Here is a 17,068-nt window from a genome sequence, read left to right as displayed (position 1 = left end):
TAGTTGATGGTAGTAGTGATTTGGTAACGATGAGTGTGTGCTTGTGTGTGCTCCCGTCTGTCTGCTGCTTGTGGCAAAACACCCTCCAGCTGTGGGCCTTCTCCTCTGTATGTAAAGCCAGTAAAAAACCAAAAGCCATGGGAAAAGGGTGAAGAGAGCAGCAGAAAGGAACGTTCTCTTTTGTGAAAAAGCCCGCCACTGGCTGGAGTTTTTTTTCCCTACTGACTGGATTTTAAAGAAAAGTTGATGGATCTTTTTCTCTTGCCTATATGGATAGAACAAAGCACTGATCCTGAGGCAGAGGGGTCCTTCTCTGAGTCGGAAATGAATTTTATCCTTGTGCTCAGGCTACTACTAGAAGATGAGATTTTCACATCTGATTTTAAGAAATGATTGGTTATAGGAAAAAGGCGGGGGGCGGGGGCAAACATCTGTCTTACAGGTTAGCCTTTAAATTATACTGTTTTCATTTTGTCATGGGATACCCGGCTTTTAAACTCACTACTGAAGTCTGGGAGGCTGGGGTTCTGCATCTATTTTTATCCCTCACACTACCCTGGTTCAGAATAAGGTTGCTGGTTTCCTCACAGGGCTCCAATCCACACTCAGCCCTGAACTGGGGAGTGGGGGAGTGAAATCAGCTTTCCCTTGATTGGGAGGAGGAAAGGTGCTAGGAAGAGGAATCCAGGCGGGATCCCTCGGGGGAAGGGGACAGTAGCTGGTGGGAAGGCTGGACATTCAACAAGCTGAGTGTCAGGGCAGAGCGAGCCTCAGAAACAGCAGCTGCCCCCGTGCCAGAGCTCAGGACAGAGCAGGGAGGCCGGGCAGGGCGGTGTCTCTGGGACAGAGCAGGGGCAAGGACATACACAACCAGGCACAGACTCGCAGCTGGCTCTCCATGTCAGCATGAGCAGTAACCAGGGTACTGGGCAACTGGCACAGCAGCCTATCAGAATTCATGGGAGGTTATTAAGTGAAATTGTAAAGAGTTAAAGGATGAATTTGGACAGTGATGGAATGGATGACATCATCAGTCAAGAATCCCCATTGGATATGGAGGGGAATTATAAAAAGGTAAGGCGGGGGAGAGCTCTTTTGTTTGTAAACAATCGGACCATTTTTCTAACTGGGAGAAAGAACACCCTTGAGGAGTGGCCAAATTCCACACTCGGTAGCCATTGCCATAATATATTCAGGAAAGCTAAATGCACAGAAGTGGAGGCTAAGTTGGGAGGGTTCTTCTTTCTGCTTTCCCCAGCTTGTATTCATTAATATAGTATAACAGTCACTGGAGTACACATGTTGTTATTCTGAAACTGAAAAAACTCTATCATGCATTTAGTTGCTAGACAGTCTTTTTATGTAAAAGAATAATTTTTAAAATTTTTGACATTTGTTGATAGTTTACCCGTGCAGTAAATAATTACTAGAATGCTTAACCTGTCTTTTAAGTTTGACTTTTTTTAGCAATGAAAAATATAGTTTTACTAAGAGAAGGGGGGGTTTGAAAAATTGGTATAGTATCTGCTAATTTGTTTTGAAAGACAGTAAATATATTTTTGGAATGTTTTATCTGGTAATTGTCGGTAATAACAGGCCCAAGTAAAAATAGCTTTAGTTATATGGGTGAGGTCATGAAATTAAACTACAAGTATATGCTTGTCTGTCCACAGAAGGCTAAACCACACTACATCCTTTCCCCCTTATTATTTTCCACAAGTCAAGTGTAGGTCACAGCACATCACAGTGTGGAGAATAAAGGTCCTTCCATCATGGACCTGAAAAGTAAGACCTCTTTTCCTTCAGAGGTAAATCCTAGTTGATACCACCTCCTTGGAGAGCAAAACTTACTGCTCAATTTTTAATTTGATTAAATATGTCATTAACTTTTTTCCCCCAGAGTATATAGAAGTATATATTTTTCCCCCAAGAAATAGAAAGTTCTATCATGATAGTTTCTTACGTATAATAATGTAAAATATGGCATTTTATACACTAAGTTGTGTTTGAGTGTGGGGAATGGTTTAAGTACGTACTTCACTTCTTAGAGCAGTTCACAGTAGTTCATGCTCTTTTCTCCGGGACCCAAAGCTTACATGTGTAAAGAGGTTTCAGTGGCCTGCCATGTTGCCCTGTGCATTGTTCTTCCCGTGTGCTCCCCAAGAAGGGAACGAGTATCCAAGGTGATAAGTGTGCTGAATACTGAAACTCTGACACCTCTCAGCTGTCCCCTCCTGCCAGAAGCGGGCATGCAAAGAGGCGTAGGACACTCAGCCGTCGGGGTGGGTCACTTACCCAGCCCTGAAGACAAGCGCACAGTTCTCAGACCGCCTCTGTTTGCAGTGCCAAAGGACTGCTCACGCTCAAACCTTTTCCCAGGTAGAAAAGTGTAGGTCAGTTTGCACTTAGGAAAAATGAAGGACACACCGTGGCTACTGCAGTAACTAACAACAGAGTAATGACCACTGTAGTTTTTCCCTCCTTGGAAACTGAGAGAGCCCACATGCCCGGAATGAGCAAGCGATGATACGCGGGCAACCTGATACAGCACTGACTAAAATGACAAACACGCGAGGCTCCAGTGGCTTTAAAACGTCATCAGCAACGAAACAGAGTTGCATTGTGCAGTGCCTTATCTGACCGAGGCAGGAGAATGCCTCCTGTGATTGCAGGAGAAACAGTATCTAATAGGGGAGCACAAAAGACCACTAGACGGAACCGGCTAGATGCGTAGGATCTGCAGAGATCAATCCGTATTTTTCTGGCCCCCAGACATGAGAGCCGTTCTCTTGTCATGTCAGCTTTTTAACTACTCTTCTTAAGCCAGGGACTTTCAAGCTAATGTACATGTTGGTCACTCTGAAGGCTTCATTATGCTAAAAAAAAAAAAAAAAAACCTTGATAATTTCATCATGAATTTCTGGTGAATCACGGCGACATATGTTTTCTTTAAAATATAAAGAATGAGAAAGCAGTTACCTACTATAAAAATCACTTTTCCTAATTCAAATCTTTCTTTTCTATGTTTTTTGCTCTAATGTTCTTGCTGTTTGGTTGACTGAGTAGAAAATTAAATTAGATGCTATAAAACTGGTCTGCAGGCTTTTGACATTGGATCCATCAGTAAAATGTTTTTGAACCCATACCTCTAATATATATCTATTCTATTCATAAATTATACATATATACTACTATAAATATATATTTTATGTATAAAAGCTATAAACAAATAGATATTTTAAAATAAAATGTATATAAATATAATAGATTTTTTAAAAGATTTTATTTATCTGAGAAAGAGAGATCGATCGATCACGAGCAGGGGGGAGAGGTAGAGGGAGAAGCAGACTCCCCACTGAGCAGGGAGCCTGATGAGGGACTTGATCTCAGGACCCTGAGATTGTGACCTGAGCTGAAGGCAGAGGCTTAACCGACTGAGCCACCCAGGCGCCCAAATATAATAGTTTTAGTAATTTCTTCTTTTACCTCATGTCACTTTGAGGTCAGTTGTCAAAAACAGTTGGAAAATTGGTATACCCCTGCCTAGATACAATTTCCTATACCCGTCACACTAATAAATGCCACATGTGTCTAGGGATTATTTTACAAGGTTGTTTTAAAGTCAGGCAAACAGCCTTTGGGGGAAAGGTCACTGTCCGATGACTTAAATTAGATCCCACCTTGGCAAAGGAAGGAAGAGTATACGTCTGTTCCTATTCCTTGGGGGAGGGTCCTGATGGACAGAAAGATGTTTCATTAGGGACCTCCGGTTTATTCAGTAGTCGTAGTGAAACAGATCTTAGTGTATAGGGAAGAAAGCCTGCACCATGGCACATTCTCAGGTGTGTACGTCCAGTCCGTTATTGTCCTGCTTTGCTCTGAGCAACCTCCCACCTTCTGGTAAAGACCCGCACAGCTGACTGTGCTCAGGACCACGGTGGCATGCAGCATGGGATCCGTGTGCCCGTTCCTCAGCCGTCACTCCAAAGAGCCCCTCCATGACCCTGGCATTGCGTGTGAGGCCAGGATCGCAGAGGGGAGGCTGGGCTTTGCCTCGAGGAGCTTACTGTCCACGTGGAGAGACGCACCAGCAAATAAGCTGACAGGGAATTGACACTGCCTAGAAGAATGTTCGGGTCCCGTGTGGACCTGGGAAACGTGCAGGCTTGCCGTCTCAGAACCCGGGTAAGATCCAGCTTACACTGAGGGAGACCGAGCAAGGAAACGAGGAGAATTTCACAGAGAGAACTGGCCGCTGCTTTGTCCCAGAGCAGAGCAAACACGCGCGGGTCTGCTCCCAGGCTACTCCCTGCAGAAGAAGGGGCTGCGCACAGGGCCGTGTGTGGCCAGAGGATGGAAAAGCCAGCTTGCTCGCTTTGTTTCTCCGAGGTGCTGTCTCTAGTGCTGTGCATCCAATTATGGTGAAAGATTAGGGAGGAGCCCGTGAAAAAATTAAAAGGCTGGAAGGAACAATATTTAAAGTGAAGCCACAGCTGCGCCTCATGTTTTTTTTAAAAGGTGAATGGAAATGACTGCTTGAGATAAACTGCAATAAACAGGAACACAGAATGCCAGCTGCCGTTCCAGACAAGAGCTCTGCCCTCCCCACACAATTACAGAGGAAAAGCAGCCGTCGACCTCCATTAACCCTCACGTCTTCCTGCCTGTAAGGGCTGAATGCGCTTGAAGAACTCTGTTGAGTTACGGAGCCCTGGAGCCTAGCCTCACCTCGGCCACCTGGGGACAATCTTTTCAGCTTTCTGGGCCACGGTCTCCTTTTCTTTCAAGGGAGGAATTGGCCTGGTTGGTCTCAGATGCTATGAATGTGAAGCCTCTTGGCTCCTAGTCCGGGGTACTTTCCATCCTATCACCCTGTGGGCACACCTCTGTTAGGCAGCCTGGTCGGAGATGGGTTGTTTCAGGTAACTAGATTTTCCAGGTATATAGTGTGTGAGTTACCTGTGTGTGTGGGGGGGTATTTTTTGGAGATATAATTCATATACCATAAAATTGACCATTCCATAGTGTACATTTTGATGATTTTTAGTATATTCCTAAGGTTGTGTAAACCACTGCTAATTCCAGAACATTTTCATCACCCCCAAAAAAGAAGCCCTGTGCCCGTTAGCAGTTACTCCTAGTTCCCCCTTACCCCACAACCATTAATCTACTTTCTGTCTTCAAAGATTTGCCGGTTCTGGAAGTTTCTGGCTCTCTTTTATCCATTTCTGAACTCTTTTCACCAGCTTACCCTACCCCTCCCTTTAATGTTAACAGCAGCTACCATTGGATAAGTTTCTCTCTGGGCCAGGCATTGTGCCAGGTCCTTTCTGAATAGTATTTCATTTAATCCTTAAAACAACCTATAAGATAGGCATTACTATCCCTTTTTTCAGGAAAAGAAACAGGCTTAAAGTGTTTCTATAATTTGCACCTGTAGGCATCAGATTCAAGATGTTAACTTGGGTCCTCTTGACCCCAGATCCCCTGAACTTCCTGCCTCCTTTCTGGTCATGCCTGTGTCCGATTCTCCTAGATCCTAAGTCCACCCCGACAGGGGAAATTGAGGACAATCAGCTTCCTGGAAGTTGATGGAGGTTGGGCTGTTTCATAACCATGCAATGGGTGTTTTGAACTGTTGTGTTCTCACTGTGATACTGAATAGCATTGGTGATTTTAGAGACTTCTGAAATGTCACCTGCTAGAAAGAGTTCCCAGACAACACTGCCCTGTGTTAAAAAGTAGTCTCTGTAGCCAATCATATGAGAACCAGAAAGAGCTCAAGATGCTCCCAGCAGGGGCGCCTGGGTGGCTCAGTCGGCGAAGCGTCTGCCTTCAGCTCAGGTCATGCCTCCAGAGTGCTGGGATCGAACCCAAGCCCTACATTGGCCCCTGCTCAGTGGGGAGTGTGTTTCTCCTTCTGCCCCTCCTCCCGCTCATGCGTGCGTGAGCTCTCTGCAAATAAATGAATAAAATCTTAAAAAACAAAAACAAGATGCTCCCAGCAGTTTCTGTCTGGAATATGCTGCTCGTAGGTGAGGAAAACTTCAGTTTCCAACTGTATCCCCTCAGGACTTCATGCTGAAACACTTCCATTACATAGTCATCTCTGTGGATTGCCCCTGGGGCTCCTTCACCTTCACCAGAGTTCCCATTCAGCCAGTAATTGGCTACTGAACTTCAGCCCTAGGTGTTAGGTGTCTTCGCTCTGGTCCTTAGCAATTAAGAGTGTTCAGGGGCTGCTAGGGACTCTGCACAACAGCACTTGTGTCCGCGGCTTCTATTTATATCTCCTCCCTGTAGCAGGAGGAGAAGGAATGCAGTCAATAGGCAAAACCAACCTCGGGGTGAACTAATTGTAGACAAAGATCTCTATCGTCTGGACTGGCACCCCCACACTATGTCGGCAGATCTCTGAAATAGGTTTCAGAAGACCCTGGGCCCTACAGTCGTTCCCCTTGGGTGGCCATCCTGGACTTTAGGTCTCCAGGGCCAGCTCTCTCATGAGTAGTGGTGCTTAGCAAGCCAAACCCAGGCCTCAGCGTTGCCCAACAGCCCAGCCTGACATCTAGTCCGGAGGACTTGTTGAGGCGGATCAGTGCAAGGGTGCAAAGATAAGAGACTTCAACAGCACTTCGGGAAATCTTTCTGGACTGATGAGTGTGTCTCCGATGGATAACATCAGAAATATAAATGGGAAAGAAAACATCCAGAAAGTGTCCATTCAGTGATACAATGGAAAGATACCAGGTTGTTTAGCCTCTGTTTCCACTAATAATTGAGGTCTTCCCAGGGGATAAAATAAGATGCAAAAACTTGAAAGAACCTGCACCAGTGTAAGTATTTAGGCACCTGACATCCTAAAATGTACAATTTATCTTCTCATAGAATGATGTTTTCATATTTGGATCTTGTGGCAAACCCATGGTGATTTCAGTAGGAAAATAACTAGTATCAGTATACGTGGGTTTTCTTTTTGGTGTTTTTGTTTTTAAGAAAATTAATACAATTTGCCTAATGAACAAATAAGTTCTGTACTTCTGGTCCCCAGTGTTTAAAAGCCTCAGACTCCTCCGCACTGGAATGCTGCCTATAACTGTTAGAGTAAAGCTGTCTTCCTTATGAGCTGAGGAGAGAAATAAGAGTGACTTCTGTTTTCCTAAAGGAAGAGTGCTTTTCCATGGGGAGCTCCCAAATCCCAGTTGCATTCCCTGACGGATGCTGCTAATGGTGATGATGCCGATCTCACTAGGCAATAGATAGCACTGAAGCCAGGGGCTCATTAATTGCTTCAAAACAGGCATCCTGGCCAGGCTCGGCGGCTGCAGATGAAATCCGCCTGGATCCGGAGTCTGGACATGCGCGTGGAACAGCTGTGTGCGCGGTTAGAGAAGAACCCACTCTGTGTTCTGTCTAGCTACTTGATCTCTTCAATTGCTTAAAGCCAGTGTTCTGAAAGTATCAGAACCAGCAGCATCAGCAGCATCTGGGAACTTGTTAAAAAATGCATTTTCTCAGCTGCACCGCAGACCTTCTGTGTCTTTACAAGCCCTCCAGGTGACTCTCATGCCTAATCAAGTTTGAGAACTACCAGTTTCGAGAAATTTGTGACAGAGAGAGGGCCGCTTTGTATGTGTGCCCACCTGTGCAGTTCTCCACTTCGCATACCAGTGTTCCAGCAACCTCCTGGCATCCTGAGTTTCTTTACGAGCCATGGGGGACCAGGGTATTCATCACCTTCTGCAATAATGCAGCCCCCCAGCCCCCGTTCTTAGGAAGTTTTTTCTCAGCGGTGATTCCCATGCACCCTGAAGTGTGAGAAGCCCTGACTAGGCAGCAGTTGAGCAGTGCAGAAAGGAGGATGGCAGAAGGGGGACCTTCCAGGATTAGAAGTGAATTCAGTACTGAGGTTAGCATTACACAGCAAGCATATCCAGGGCCACCTGGGTGGCTCAGTGGCTTAAGCATCTGCCTTCGGCTCAGGTCACGATCTCAGGGACCTGGGATCGAGTCCTGCCTGCTCCCTGCTCAGCGGAGAGCCTGCTTCTCTCTCTCCCTCTGCCCCTTCTCCCCACTCGTGCGCACTTTCTCTCTCAAATAAACAAATAAAATCTTAAAAAACAAACAAACAAGCACATCCAATAACAAAAGGTTATTTCTGTTCCCTTGGTGAACAAGTAAAAGTAAGAACCAAGTGGAACTGGGGAGGAGGGGAAAATCAATCCAGGGCGAAGATGGAAGACAGGAAATTGGGGAGAAACCATTTTCTTTCTCCTAGTCCCACAACTGAGTCCCGTCCCGGCCAGATGATTGCTGCTCCCAAGCTCACATCTGCCTTTATTCCCACAGACTGCGGTGCTGTTCACATCAGTCGGGTCCTCTGATTTTCTAGACCAAACTTCTTTAAACGTCTTCCTCCTTTAGGGAGTGTAAGGAACTCCTCCTTCCTTTTCATCAGACAGGCTGTTTCCGGCTACGTGGGTTTGCTCATCTGCACAGGAGTCAGAAGGAAGCAGCTGTTTGCAGTGTCCTGAGTACCAGCTGGGTTTAGGGTTAGGATGTTATTTCCCAAAGCGTGTTCCTGAGAGGCCTGGTGGCCCCACAGCTACCCCCACAAAAATACAGTGTGTCAAATAAATTTTAGGAATGCACAAGATACCCCCAATCTTTCATTTACAAATATACATGCAGGTTAGCATGCGAAAGACTAGGTGGCCCCCGCTTCAGAGAATGGGGGCACCACGAGGCTTCTGGCAAGGTGAACGGGGCCAGAGGAGTGAAAGCAAGGCCAGAGGCGGGGACTTAGGAATGGCATCCGTGTGTAAGAGACAGGCACCACCCCATCCTGAAGAAAGCGTGGAAAGGACTTGGGGACATACCAGATTTGGAGAGGGACAATATCTACTCAAGCAGAACATTTTGCTTTTTCTTTTACCGAACACCCTTCTTTGTCCTTACCAGGCTGGGGTAATGGCAGCCGAGCAGTGGCACAGCGGGAAGGGCTGAGCATCGGCGTTTGGGGGCTGAAAGTACTCAGTGGTCTGTGTTCTGAGATCGGGGCTCACGTGGTGCCCTCAGAAGCCATTGTGAGTCTTATCTGCCCGCGCACAGGGGGTGGCAGTAGGGAATTGGGCCACAGGCGAGGACAAAAACTCACTGGCTGTGGCTGGACAATGGTGAATTTCTAAGCACATTTTTACTCTCCTCTTGGTCTGGAATAGGCTTTCTGTCTCACAGTGATGAGCCACTATTCCTCAGTTGCCCGTTTGCTTTTTGCGAGCAGTTACCCATTTTCCATGTTTTCCTTTTGTAATAAGAGGGTAGTTCCCAAGGCCATTTTAGGAGTGGACATGGCTCCTTAGCCCAGCCACAGTGTAGTTTTGAGTCAGCCTCGTCCTTTTTCTGTATGCTTCCCTGTTCCTCACACTGAGGCACATTTGGGTTTCGGGAGGTTGGAGGACGTAATTGCCCTGCAGGTATAATTCCTTAGAGAACAAAAGAATTTTGAAACTACTCCACCCCCACCCCCACACATACCCTACACATACGGGCAACTGAAAGGAAAATCATTCCAATTGTTGGATTTTAAGAGAAAAAATGTTTTCGTAGTCAGTTGAATCATAGTTACTTGAAATGTTAGGAATGGCATTTGTTCCAAAAGGAAGATTAAGCAGTGGTATCAAGGAGAGTGGCTCTGAGGAGAAGGTATTTGTTTTGTAAATATTTGCAGTTATGGTTGGGCCTTGGTGTGTGTGTTTTCTCCTTTTCTGAAACACATCACACCCATTTCTGGAAAGAAGTAGATCCGTAACTCTTTTTTTTTTTTTTTTAAGATTTTATTTATTTATTTGACAGAGACAGAGACAGCCAGCGAGAGAGGGAACACAGGCAGGGGGAGTGGGAGAGGAAGAAGCAGGCTCATAGCGGAGGAGCCCGATGTGGGGCTCGATTCCATAACACCGGGATCACACCCTGAGCCGAAGGCAGACGCTTAACCGCTGTGCCACCCAGGCGCCCCTAGATCCGTAACTCTTAAGTCCCACATCATATCTCCAACACGACACCAACCATGATTTGCCTGGACACCTCACTCATCAGTGTGGAAGGGCAGAAAGATCCAGCACCAGAAAGATGGACTTGAATCCTAGGTCTTCTAACAGGAGGGTAACCTTCCTTCACCCTCCAGTCCCTCATCTTCAAAGCAGGAATTGTTGGAGCATTAACCCTAATAGCTACCGCTTATCACACATTTACATTACCACCAGTGCAGCTAAGCAATTTCCATAAATTTCCTCATTTTCCTCCCAGCATCCAGTGAGATCCTTTACCTCTGGACTGGGAAGGGCTTTCTAAGCACAAAGCTGTCAACCACACTTCAAAGAAAGCAAGCTATTGACTTAACTACATTAACACTTAGGTTTAAACTCAAAAGGACTAATATGCTTAATATAAAAATTTCAAAACTTCACATCTTTATAGGAAAATAAGCAAAGCTAGAAGTAATTCAGAGAAAAGCAAGCACAGTAACTAAAAAAATCTAAATATTTAATATCATTGGTAATCAAAGAAATTAACATAAAAATACCACTTTTTGCCTATCAAATTAAAAACAACAGCATTTTTTTTTTTTTCAGTGAAAATACTCAGGGGCGCTTGGGTGGCTTGGTCGGTTAAGTGTCTGCCTTCGGCTCAGGTCATGATCTCAGGGTCCTGGGATCGAGTCCTGCATCGGGCTCCCTGCTTAGCGGGAGCAGGGACCCGGCTTCTTCCTCTGCCGGCTGCTCCCCCTTGCTTGTCTATCCCGGTCTCTCTCTCGTCTCTCTGATAAATAAATAAAATCTCAAAAAGAAAAAGAAAGAAAGAAAGAAAATACTCAGCCAGGATGTAGTGAAAGCCACACCCTTTTACGTTGCTGGTGGGCATGTAAATTGGAACAGCTTTTCTCTAGAGCAATGTGACAAAATGGTCAAGTCTCAACAAAGGTTCACACTCAGTTGATCTGGTAATTCCACTTCCAGGAACTTATCCTGAGGATATAATCAGACACGTGGGCAGGGATTTATGTAAAAATGCTAACTTCTGTGTTATTTTTCATTGGATACAACCCAAATGACTAACAATAGAAGATAACACCATGGGATAGAATGATATACAACCATGAAAAATTGATTTTAAAGAGTATTAAATGATATGAGGGAAATTTTCAAAATGAATAAACAACATGATCCCAATTTTATAAAAAGGAAAAAATACATACATAAGCCAAAAAGCTAAAAAGAACTGTCCCCCAAAACCCAAAATGTTAACAGTGATCTGTGTCTAAGTGGTGGGATTATGGGTGATGTATATATTATTTACACTTTTCTCGATCTGTTCAGTGGGATCCAGAGAGAGAGAGAAGGGAAGTGTGAGAGATTGTGTATAATAAAACAGTCCTCTTCAAGCTGGTCATGAAATATCCAAGTATGGAGAATTGTAATTAACGTCGGTAGAGTATTTTTAAGGCTTTCTCCCGTATCGCTAGCTCGAGCGTAAATCAGTAAAGTGAATCAGGAAAGACAGACATGGAATCAAGGGTGCGTTCACACATTCACACCGGGGTAGGTATTCTCTTCAAATAAACCTCTGCCAGGCTAATGTTGGGCACCAGCGTATTGTTGAACGTGAGTCATTAACATTCATATTACCTGCTGATTTTATTTTTGGATATTCCATTTCACTCAACAGTTTTCTGACTGTAGAGATTATTGGGTGAAAATCTCTTTTGTATTTTATATGAATTAAGAAATAGGTTCACTAACTACACTAAATCTGCATGGCAGATATTGGGATTTTGAAATGAACTTATGAAGATGTCAAATGGTTATCAAATGGTTCTGTTTTGGCAGAACCATCACAAGCACCAGCCTGCGTATGGGGCAGGGTGGGTCGCTTTAATTAAGGTCTCCGGCAGCACAGTTGCAAGAGGTTAGTAAAACTAAAAGCCTTCTTGGTCCCCTTTATGGTAACTTTGTTACTTTCTCGGGGCTCAGTGCTGAGCTACCCCAGCAGACAATGTATCAGCATCGCATCTGGAACTGTAGAAAGCAGTCTTCTGTGGGGCTGCTTGCACACACTGTAGCTCTTTCCTGTGACGCAGCTCCAGTTGGTACATGCCAAAATGGAGGGCTACCCACATAAATCGATACAGATATAATCAGTAAAGAGAGTCCACAGAAAGCTCTGGTTTCCAAGAATTCAAAAATGTTAGGGAAAAGAGAACCGAGATGAGCTGTCCTTGAGCTAGCAGTTGGCAAACCTGTTAAAACTAAGTATCTGCTGCTGGAGCCTGGGGTGATGTTTTACACTTGATCTTAGCCAAAAGGCCAAGAAGCTATGGGGATGTGTATTTTGAAGACGGCGGGAAATTCTGATGCAACCTGTTAAGCTGTCAGCTGAGAACCACTATTTTAGCAGCACTGTGCTGTCATATATTGTATTCTTTTCTGTTTAATATAGTACCCCTAGCCACCTGTGGCTGCGGAGCTCATGAAATGCAGCTAGTGTGACTGAGGAGTGGAACTTCTAATTAATTAATTTTTAACCTAAATGTAAATAGCCACGTGTGGTTCATAACCACCACGTTAGAGCAGCCTTAACGTATAGCACACTGCCTTCCCTGAGGGGTGAAAAGAGGCTGCTTTTTGAGCCCACCCTTTCAACCGGTTGTGCATTTCATCACTGACACAGTGATGCTCGGATGATGGCTCAGAGCTTTCACGTGTAATTTCTGGGTACTGGTGGCAGCAGATGTGGCTCCAGAACCTCCTATGGGAGGATCAAGGGCCGTCTTGCCTTCCATAGCCACGCTCAATCACGTGAGCTGCATTTGGTAATGTCATTTGCTCATCGCCTTCAGCGCCCCCCCCCTCCCCGCTCAGAACATCCGATGGGGGCGCCTGGGTGGCTCAGTCGTTAAGCGTCTGCCTTTGGGTCAGCTCTCGATCCCAGGGTCCTGGGATCGAGCCCCGCATCGGGCTCCCTGCTCAGTGGGAAGCCTGCTTCTTCCTCTCCCACTCCCCCTGCTTGTGTTCCCTCTCTCACTGCCTCTCTCTGTCAAATAAATAAAATCTTTAAAAAAAAAGAACATCCGATGGTGCTTCTCCCATCCTTCATCGTCCCACAGAACAGAAAACTAAACTCTCGTTCTCACCCCAGGATTTCTAACTCATTATGTTTGTTTTTGTAGTTGTTTTATTTTTAACTAAGGAAATCATTTCTAATCTTCTCCCCTGTTGTTTAAAGGGTATAAAAGTTCAGCATGGTGAGTTTTTATGGGACTTTTATGGGAAGCCAAGTGTTGTAAACATATCCAAATTATCACAGTAGTATAGTTTCCCACACCCTTTTGCTATGCACACCGACCTGACTTCCCTTCAAAATATGAAACAGATGGGCCCAATTAGAATTCTCCAGCTATTCCAGGCCCTATGTTAGGGTTTCTCGTGTTCTGAACCCGGTGAGATCAGAACTCTTGAACAGACCGCCAAGACTGTAAGCAAGGTGCGGGCAGGGGCTGCGATCATCTAGCCTGGGCCAGGTTCCACCCGCACCAGCCATCTCCTAGAGGCTTGGTGCATCCTGGTTGAATGGATTAATATTCTTGCAACAGAGAAAGTGGGCTGAAGGGACGATATACAGGAGAGAGAAGACAAGATCCAGGGAAAAGCCACATTTGGGATAAAAGTGTTTGGGGACAAAGTGCTGGCGCTCCATGACTTTACTCTTACCCGCTGTCATATCTAGCAGGTAAGAAGAAAGATTACAGCACCCAATAATCTAGGTCTCTTCCAGTGACGACCACTTAGTACCACCAGGGTGATTTCCTAGACCCGGGATCGTGAAAGGCTCTGAAGAACCGCAGTTGCTTGCAGAGGTGAAACCAGGAAAGACGGTGTATTCGGCTCTTCGTAACTCACACACTCTTGTGCTGTGGCCTCTGCATGTTTTCTCTGAGGTTGCAGTTCGAAGAAACTTAGAATCAGGCTCTGGCTGTGATGTATCTGCCCGCTTATCAGCATTTTTTTATTTTCCTGAAATTTTAGGCACAGAAAAATGAGAGAGAATCTATCCGACAGAAGTTGGCACTTGGAAGCTTCTTTGATGACGGCCCAGGAATTTACACCAGCTGTAGCAAAAGTGGGAAGCCAAGCCTTTCCTCTCGGTGAGTGTTCTTTTGAGTTGATCTTCTGATATGTCCCTAATGGATTTTGTCATCTGACTATATGTTTAATAAAAGATATCTTTTAAACCCTTGAGTATTTTTTCCCCATAATACTACCACCTTTATTTGGATTCTAGACAGCCCCCTCCCCATCTGTTGGGTTTGTATTTTGTTTTTTAGTTTTTGCCCAGCCACTTGAGGTCATATTTCTATATTTCATTTTTTTTCCCCTAAGCACAATTCAGATTTTGCACTGTAATGGGGGAATCAAGCCACACTGTTAATCAAGCCAGCGGATGCTTAGAGAAGTGTGGCAGACCACCAGAATTCCCATTAAGCAGTCTCAAAGCATCCAGCTCCCCTCGCCCGCCCCCTGCCAGCTCCCGATATATTTGATTGCAGTGAATACTGGTAACTGAGAAATACAATTCCCACTTTGATCATTTAATGTTTATTACAGTACTTAACCTGTCCTCCAGGCATTTTTCCTTTATCTTAATTTATTTCAGGATATCATTGCTCATTTATTGTAATTTATTTCAGGAGATCATTGGTCATTTGCATAGCTTTTAATTTCAGTTAAAATATATTAAAATATAATTTTACCTAGAAAACAGGGCTATAGACTAGAGCTTCCCAAACTTTAATATGCATATGAATCACTCCCTGTATACTGGCTATATTTTCCATGTTAAGCCAGGTGTGGGAGACACACGATAGCATTCATGCATTTATTTAACCGGCAGATTTCCACACTCTCCTTCCTGTGATGCCCAGAGTTAGACACTTCAACGTCTATTTAAATCTATTCTATCTGGCTTTCAGTAAACCTTGTATTTCAGTCTCATCCTTAGAGACTTATCTGAATCAGCAAAAATCAAAAAGCATCTAAGCCTCGGCTGGGTGCCAGCTGGGTCTCCTAGGATTCCCTCACTTTCCTCGCGTGTCATTCCAGAGCTGGAAGGCCAGCCTTCCCTTTGCCGAAGAGCACCTCTTTCCCCTCCCAGTAGGATGTGGCAGGAGGAGCTCTGGCCTGGGGACCAGGAGACTGAGGATTAGTCCTAGTCAGTTTCTGATTTTGAGACTTTAATAATCTCACTGTACCATGTCTCAGTTTCTTTGTTTTTGTAAAATGAGATTTGACCATATGGATCTCTACTGCTTTTCTCTAATATTCCCCAAAGCACCAAAAAGTTTTCTTCTGGAAACCCCACCCATCTCTCTGCTCAGCAAAGTCACATTCATCTGGCCCAAATGGGAGGGTTTTTTTTTTTAATCAAAGTTACACACACACAAACACACACACATGCATATAAGACTCTGAAAATAGCATTAACAATAACTACAAGGTGTATAACAACAACACAACACAAAAGTTACAGTTCCCTGTCCTGTCTGTCTCTATCTTGTCCCATTCTCCAGAAATAATAACTTTTAACTCCTTGGCTATTTCTTCTGGTAATTTACCCGTGTATCTCTAAAGACTATTTTCTTAGTCTTTACATAACCATCCACTGATTACCAACTATAGAAAATGGTGATTCATGTCTTTTACAGCCTTCCCACAGACACGTCAGTATAACTCCCCCATTCTCCCTTTATAATTATTTCACAATTTGGGGTCAAATAATGGTTCATTGTTTACATTACTAAGATCATTGATTATTTACACCGAACCATGTAGTAAGCTGTGATTACTTGAGAAACATTGTCTTGAAATGAAAACTGCCCCATTTTTCCCTTTGCCAGTTCATGGTATTATCTTCCACTGTGTGAGCGTATCACACTTTATTCAGCCCCTCTTCTGATTAGAGGCACTGAGTTGTTTCAGAGGTTTTGCTCTTGTAAACAGTGCTACTTATAAACACTCTTGAACATGTCTCCTGCTGTCCACGTGCAAGAGCTTCTCTTTGGTGCCCACCTAGGAACAAAATTACTAGGAAAATACACGAATGTTCACATTCAGCAGGGAATGCCAGAAGCGTTCTCCAAAGTGGTTGCAGCAGGTTACACTACTACCAGCAATGTTGCAGAGGTCCTGTGGATCCGTAGTCTTTCTGACACGGTATTGCCGGTCCCTTTTACATTTTTGTTAATTAAACGGGTATTAAATAGTATTTCATTGTGTTCATTAGCCATCTTTGCTTCCTCTTCTGTAAAATGTCAATTTGGGTATGTCCAAATTTCTATCTGATTCTTTATGCTTTTTATAATTGTTTTATTAACACTTTTTCATCGTGATACTTACTCATCCTTATCTCTTCCCAGGTTGTTGCCTGTCTTTTCACTTCCTCAGTGTGTCTTTTATGACCAGAGTTCTTTTTATCAAACTTTCATAGTCCATGCTTTCTGTGTCTTGTACAAAAAAAAATCTACCCCAGGGTCCAAAAGACATTAACCTAGATTTCCTACCAAGAGCTGAAAGTGATTTTTTAAAGTCCGTAATCAATCAGGAGTTGGTTTCTTGATATGGTTATGGAGGAGACGTCTAATTTTTTTCGTTTACATGACCGTTTTTTCCATCCTGTGTATTAGACAATCCCTCTTTTACTCGCTGATCTGACAGATCACTTCTGTATATACTGTGCATTAATGGGGGTACATTCTGTTTTGTTGGTTACTGTTTCTATCCCTGCACCAATACCACACAGTCTTAATTACTGTAGCCTCAAAGTAGGTCCTAAAATCTGGGCAGGCAGGTAAGTCCCTCTCCTCTCTTTCTTCGGAAGTGTGCTGCCTGTCCTTGCTTTTGTGTTCTTCCATGTCCACTGTATATCCTCTAATCAAGTTCAGCAAAATACTCTCCTGGGATTTTTACTAGACTTGTATTAAATCTATAGATCAGTTCGGGGAAGAATGCATTTC

The 17,068-nt window shown here is 44.3% G+C and overlaps 1 protein-coding gene across 9 annotated transcripts in view; it reads left to right on the top strand.

Moving 5' to 3' along the window:
• SCHIP1 (schwannomin interacting protein 1) overlaps nucleotides 1-17,068 on the top strand; it is a 144,443-nt gene that overhangs the window by 102,870 nt on the left and 24,505 nt on the right. For 6 of the 9 annotated variants that reach the window (XM_057316102.1, XM_057316101.1, XM_057316100.1 and 3 more), the window contains one exon: nucleotides 14,085-14,203. In XM_057316102.1, coding sequence (XP_057172085.1) covers nucleotides 14,085-14,203 — 119 coding nt within the window. Of the gene's footprint in view, nucleotides 1-568; nucleotides 1,075-14,084; nucleotides 14,208-17,068 lie in introns of those variants that run through there. The other 3 variants (XM_026497383.4, XM_057316103.1, XM_057316105.1) reach the window with 3 other exon arrangements.

The sequence above is a fragment of the Ursus arctos genome, unplaced genomic scaffold (genome assembly GCF_023065955.2).
Source record: "Ursus arctos isolate Adak ecotype North America unplaced genomic scaffold, UrsArc2.0 scaffold_20, whole genome shotgun sequence".
NCBI lineage: Eukaryota > Metazoa > Chordata > Mammalia > Carnivora > Ursidae > Ursus > Ursus arctos.
The sequence above is the reverse complement of the archived record's forward strand: the minus strand, read 5'-3'. Positions and strand labels throughout refer to the sequence as shown.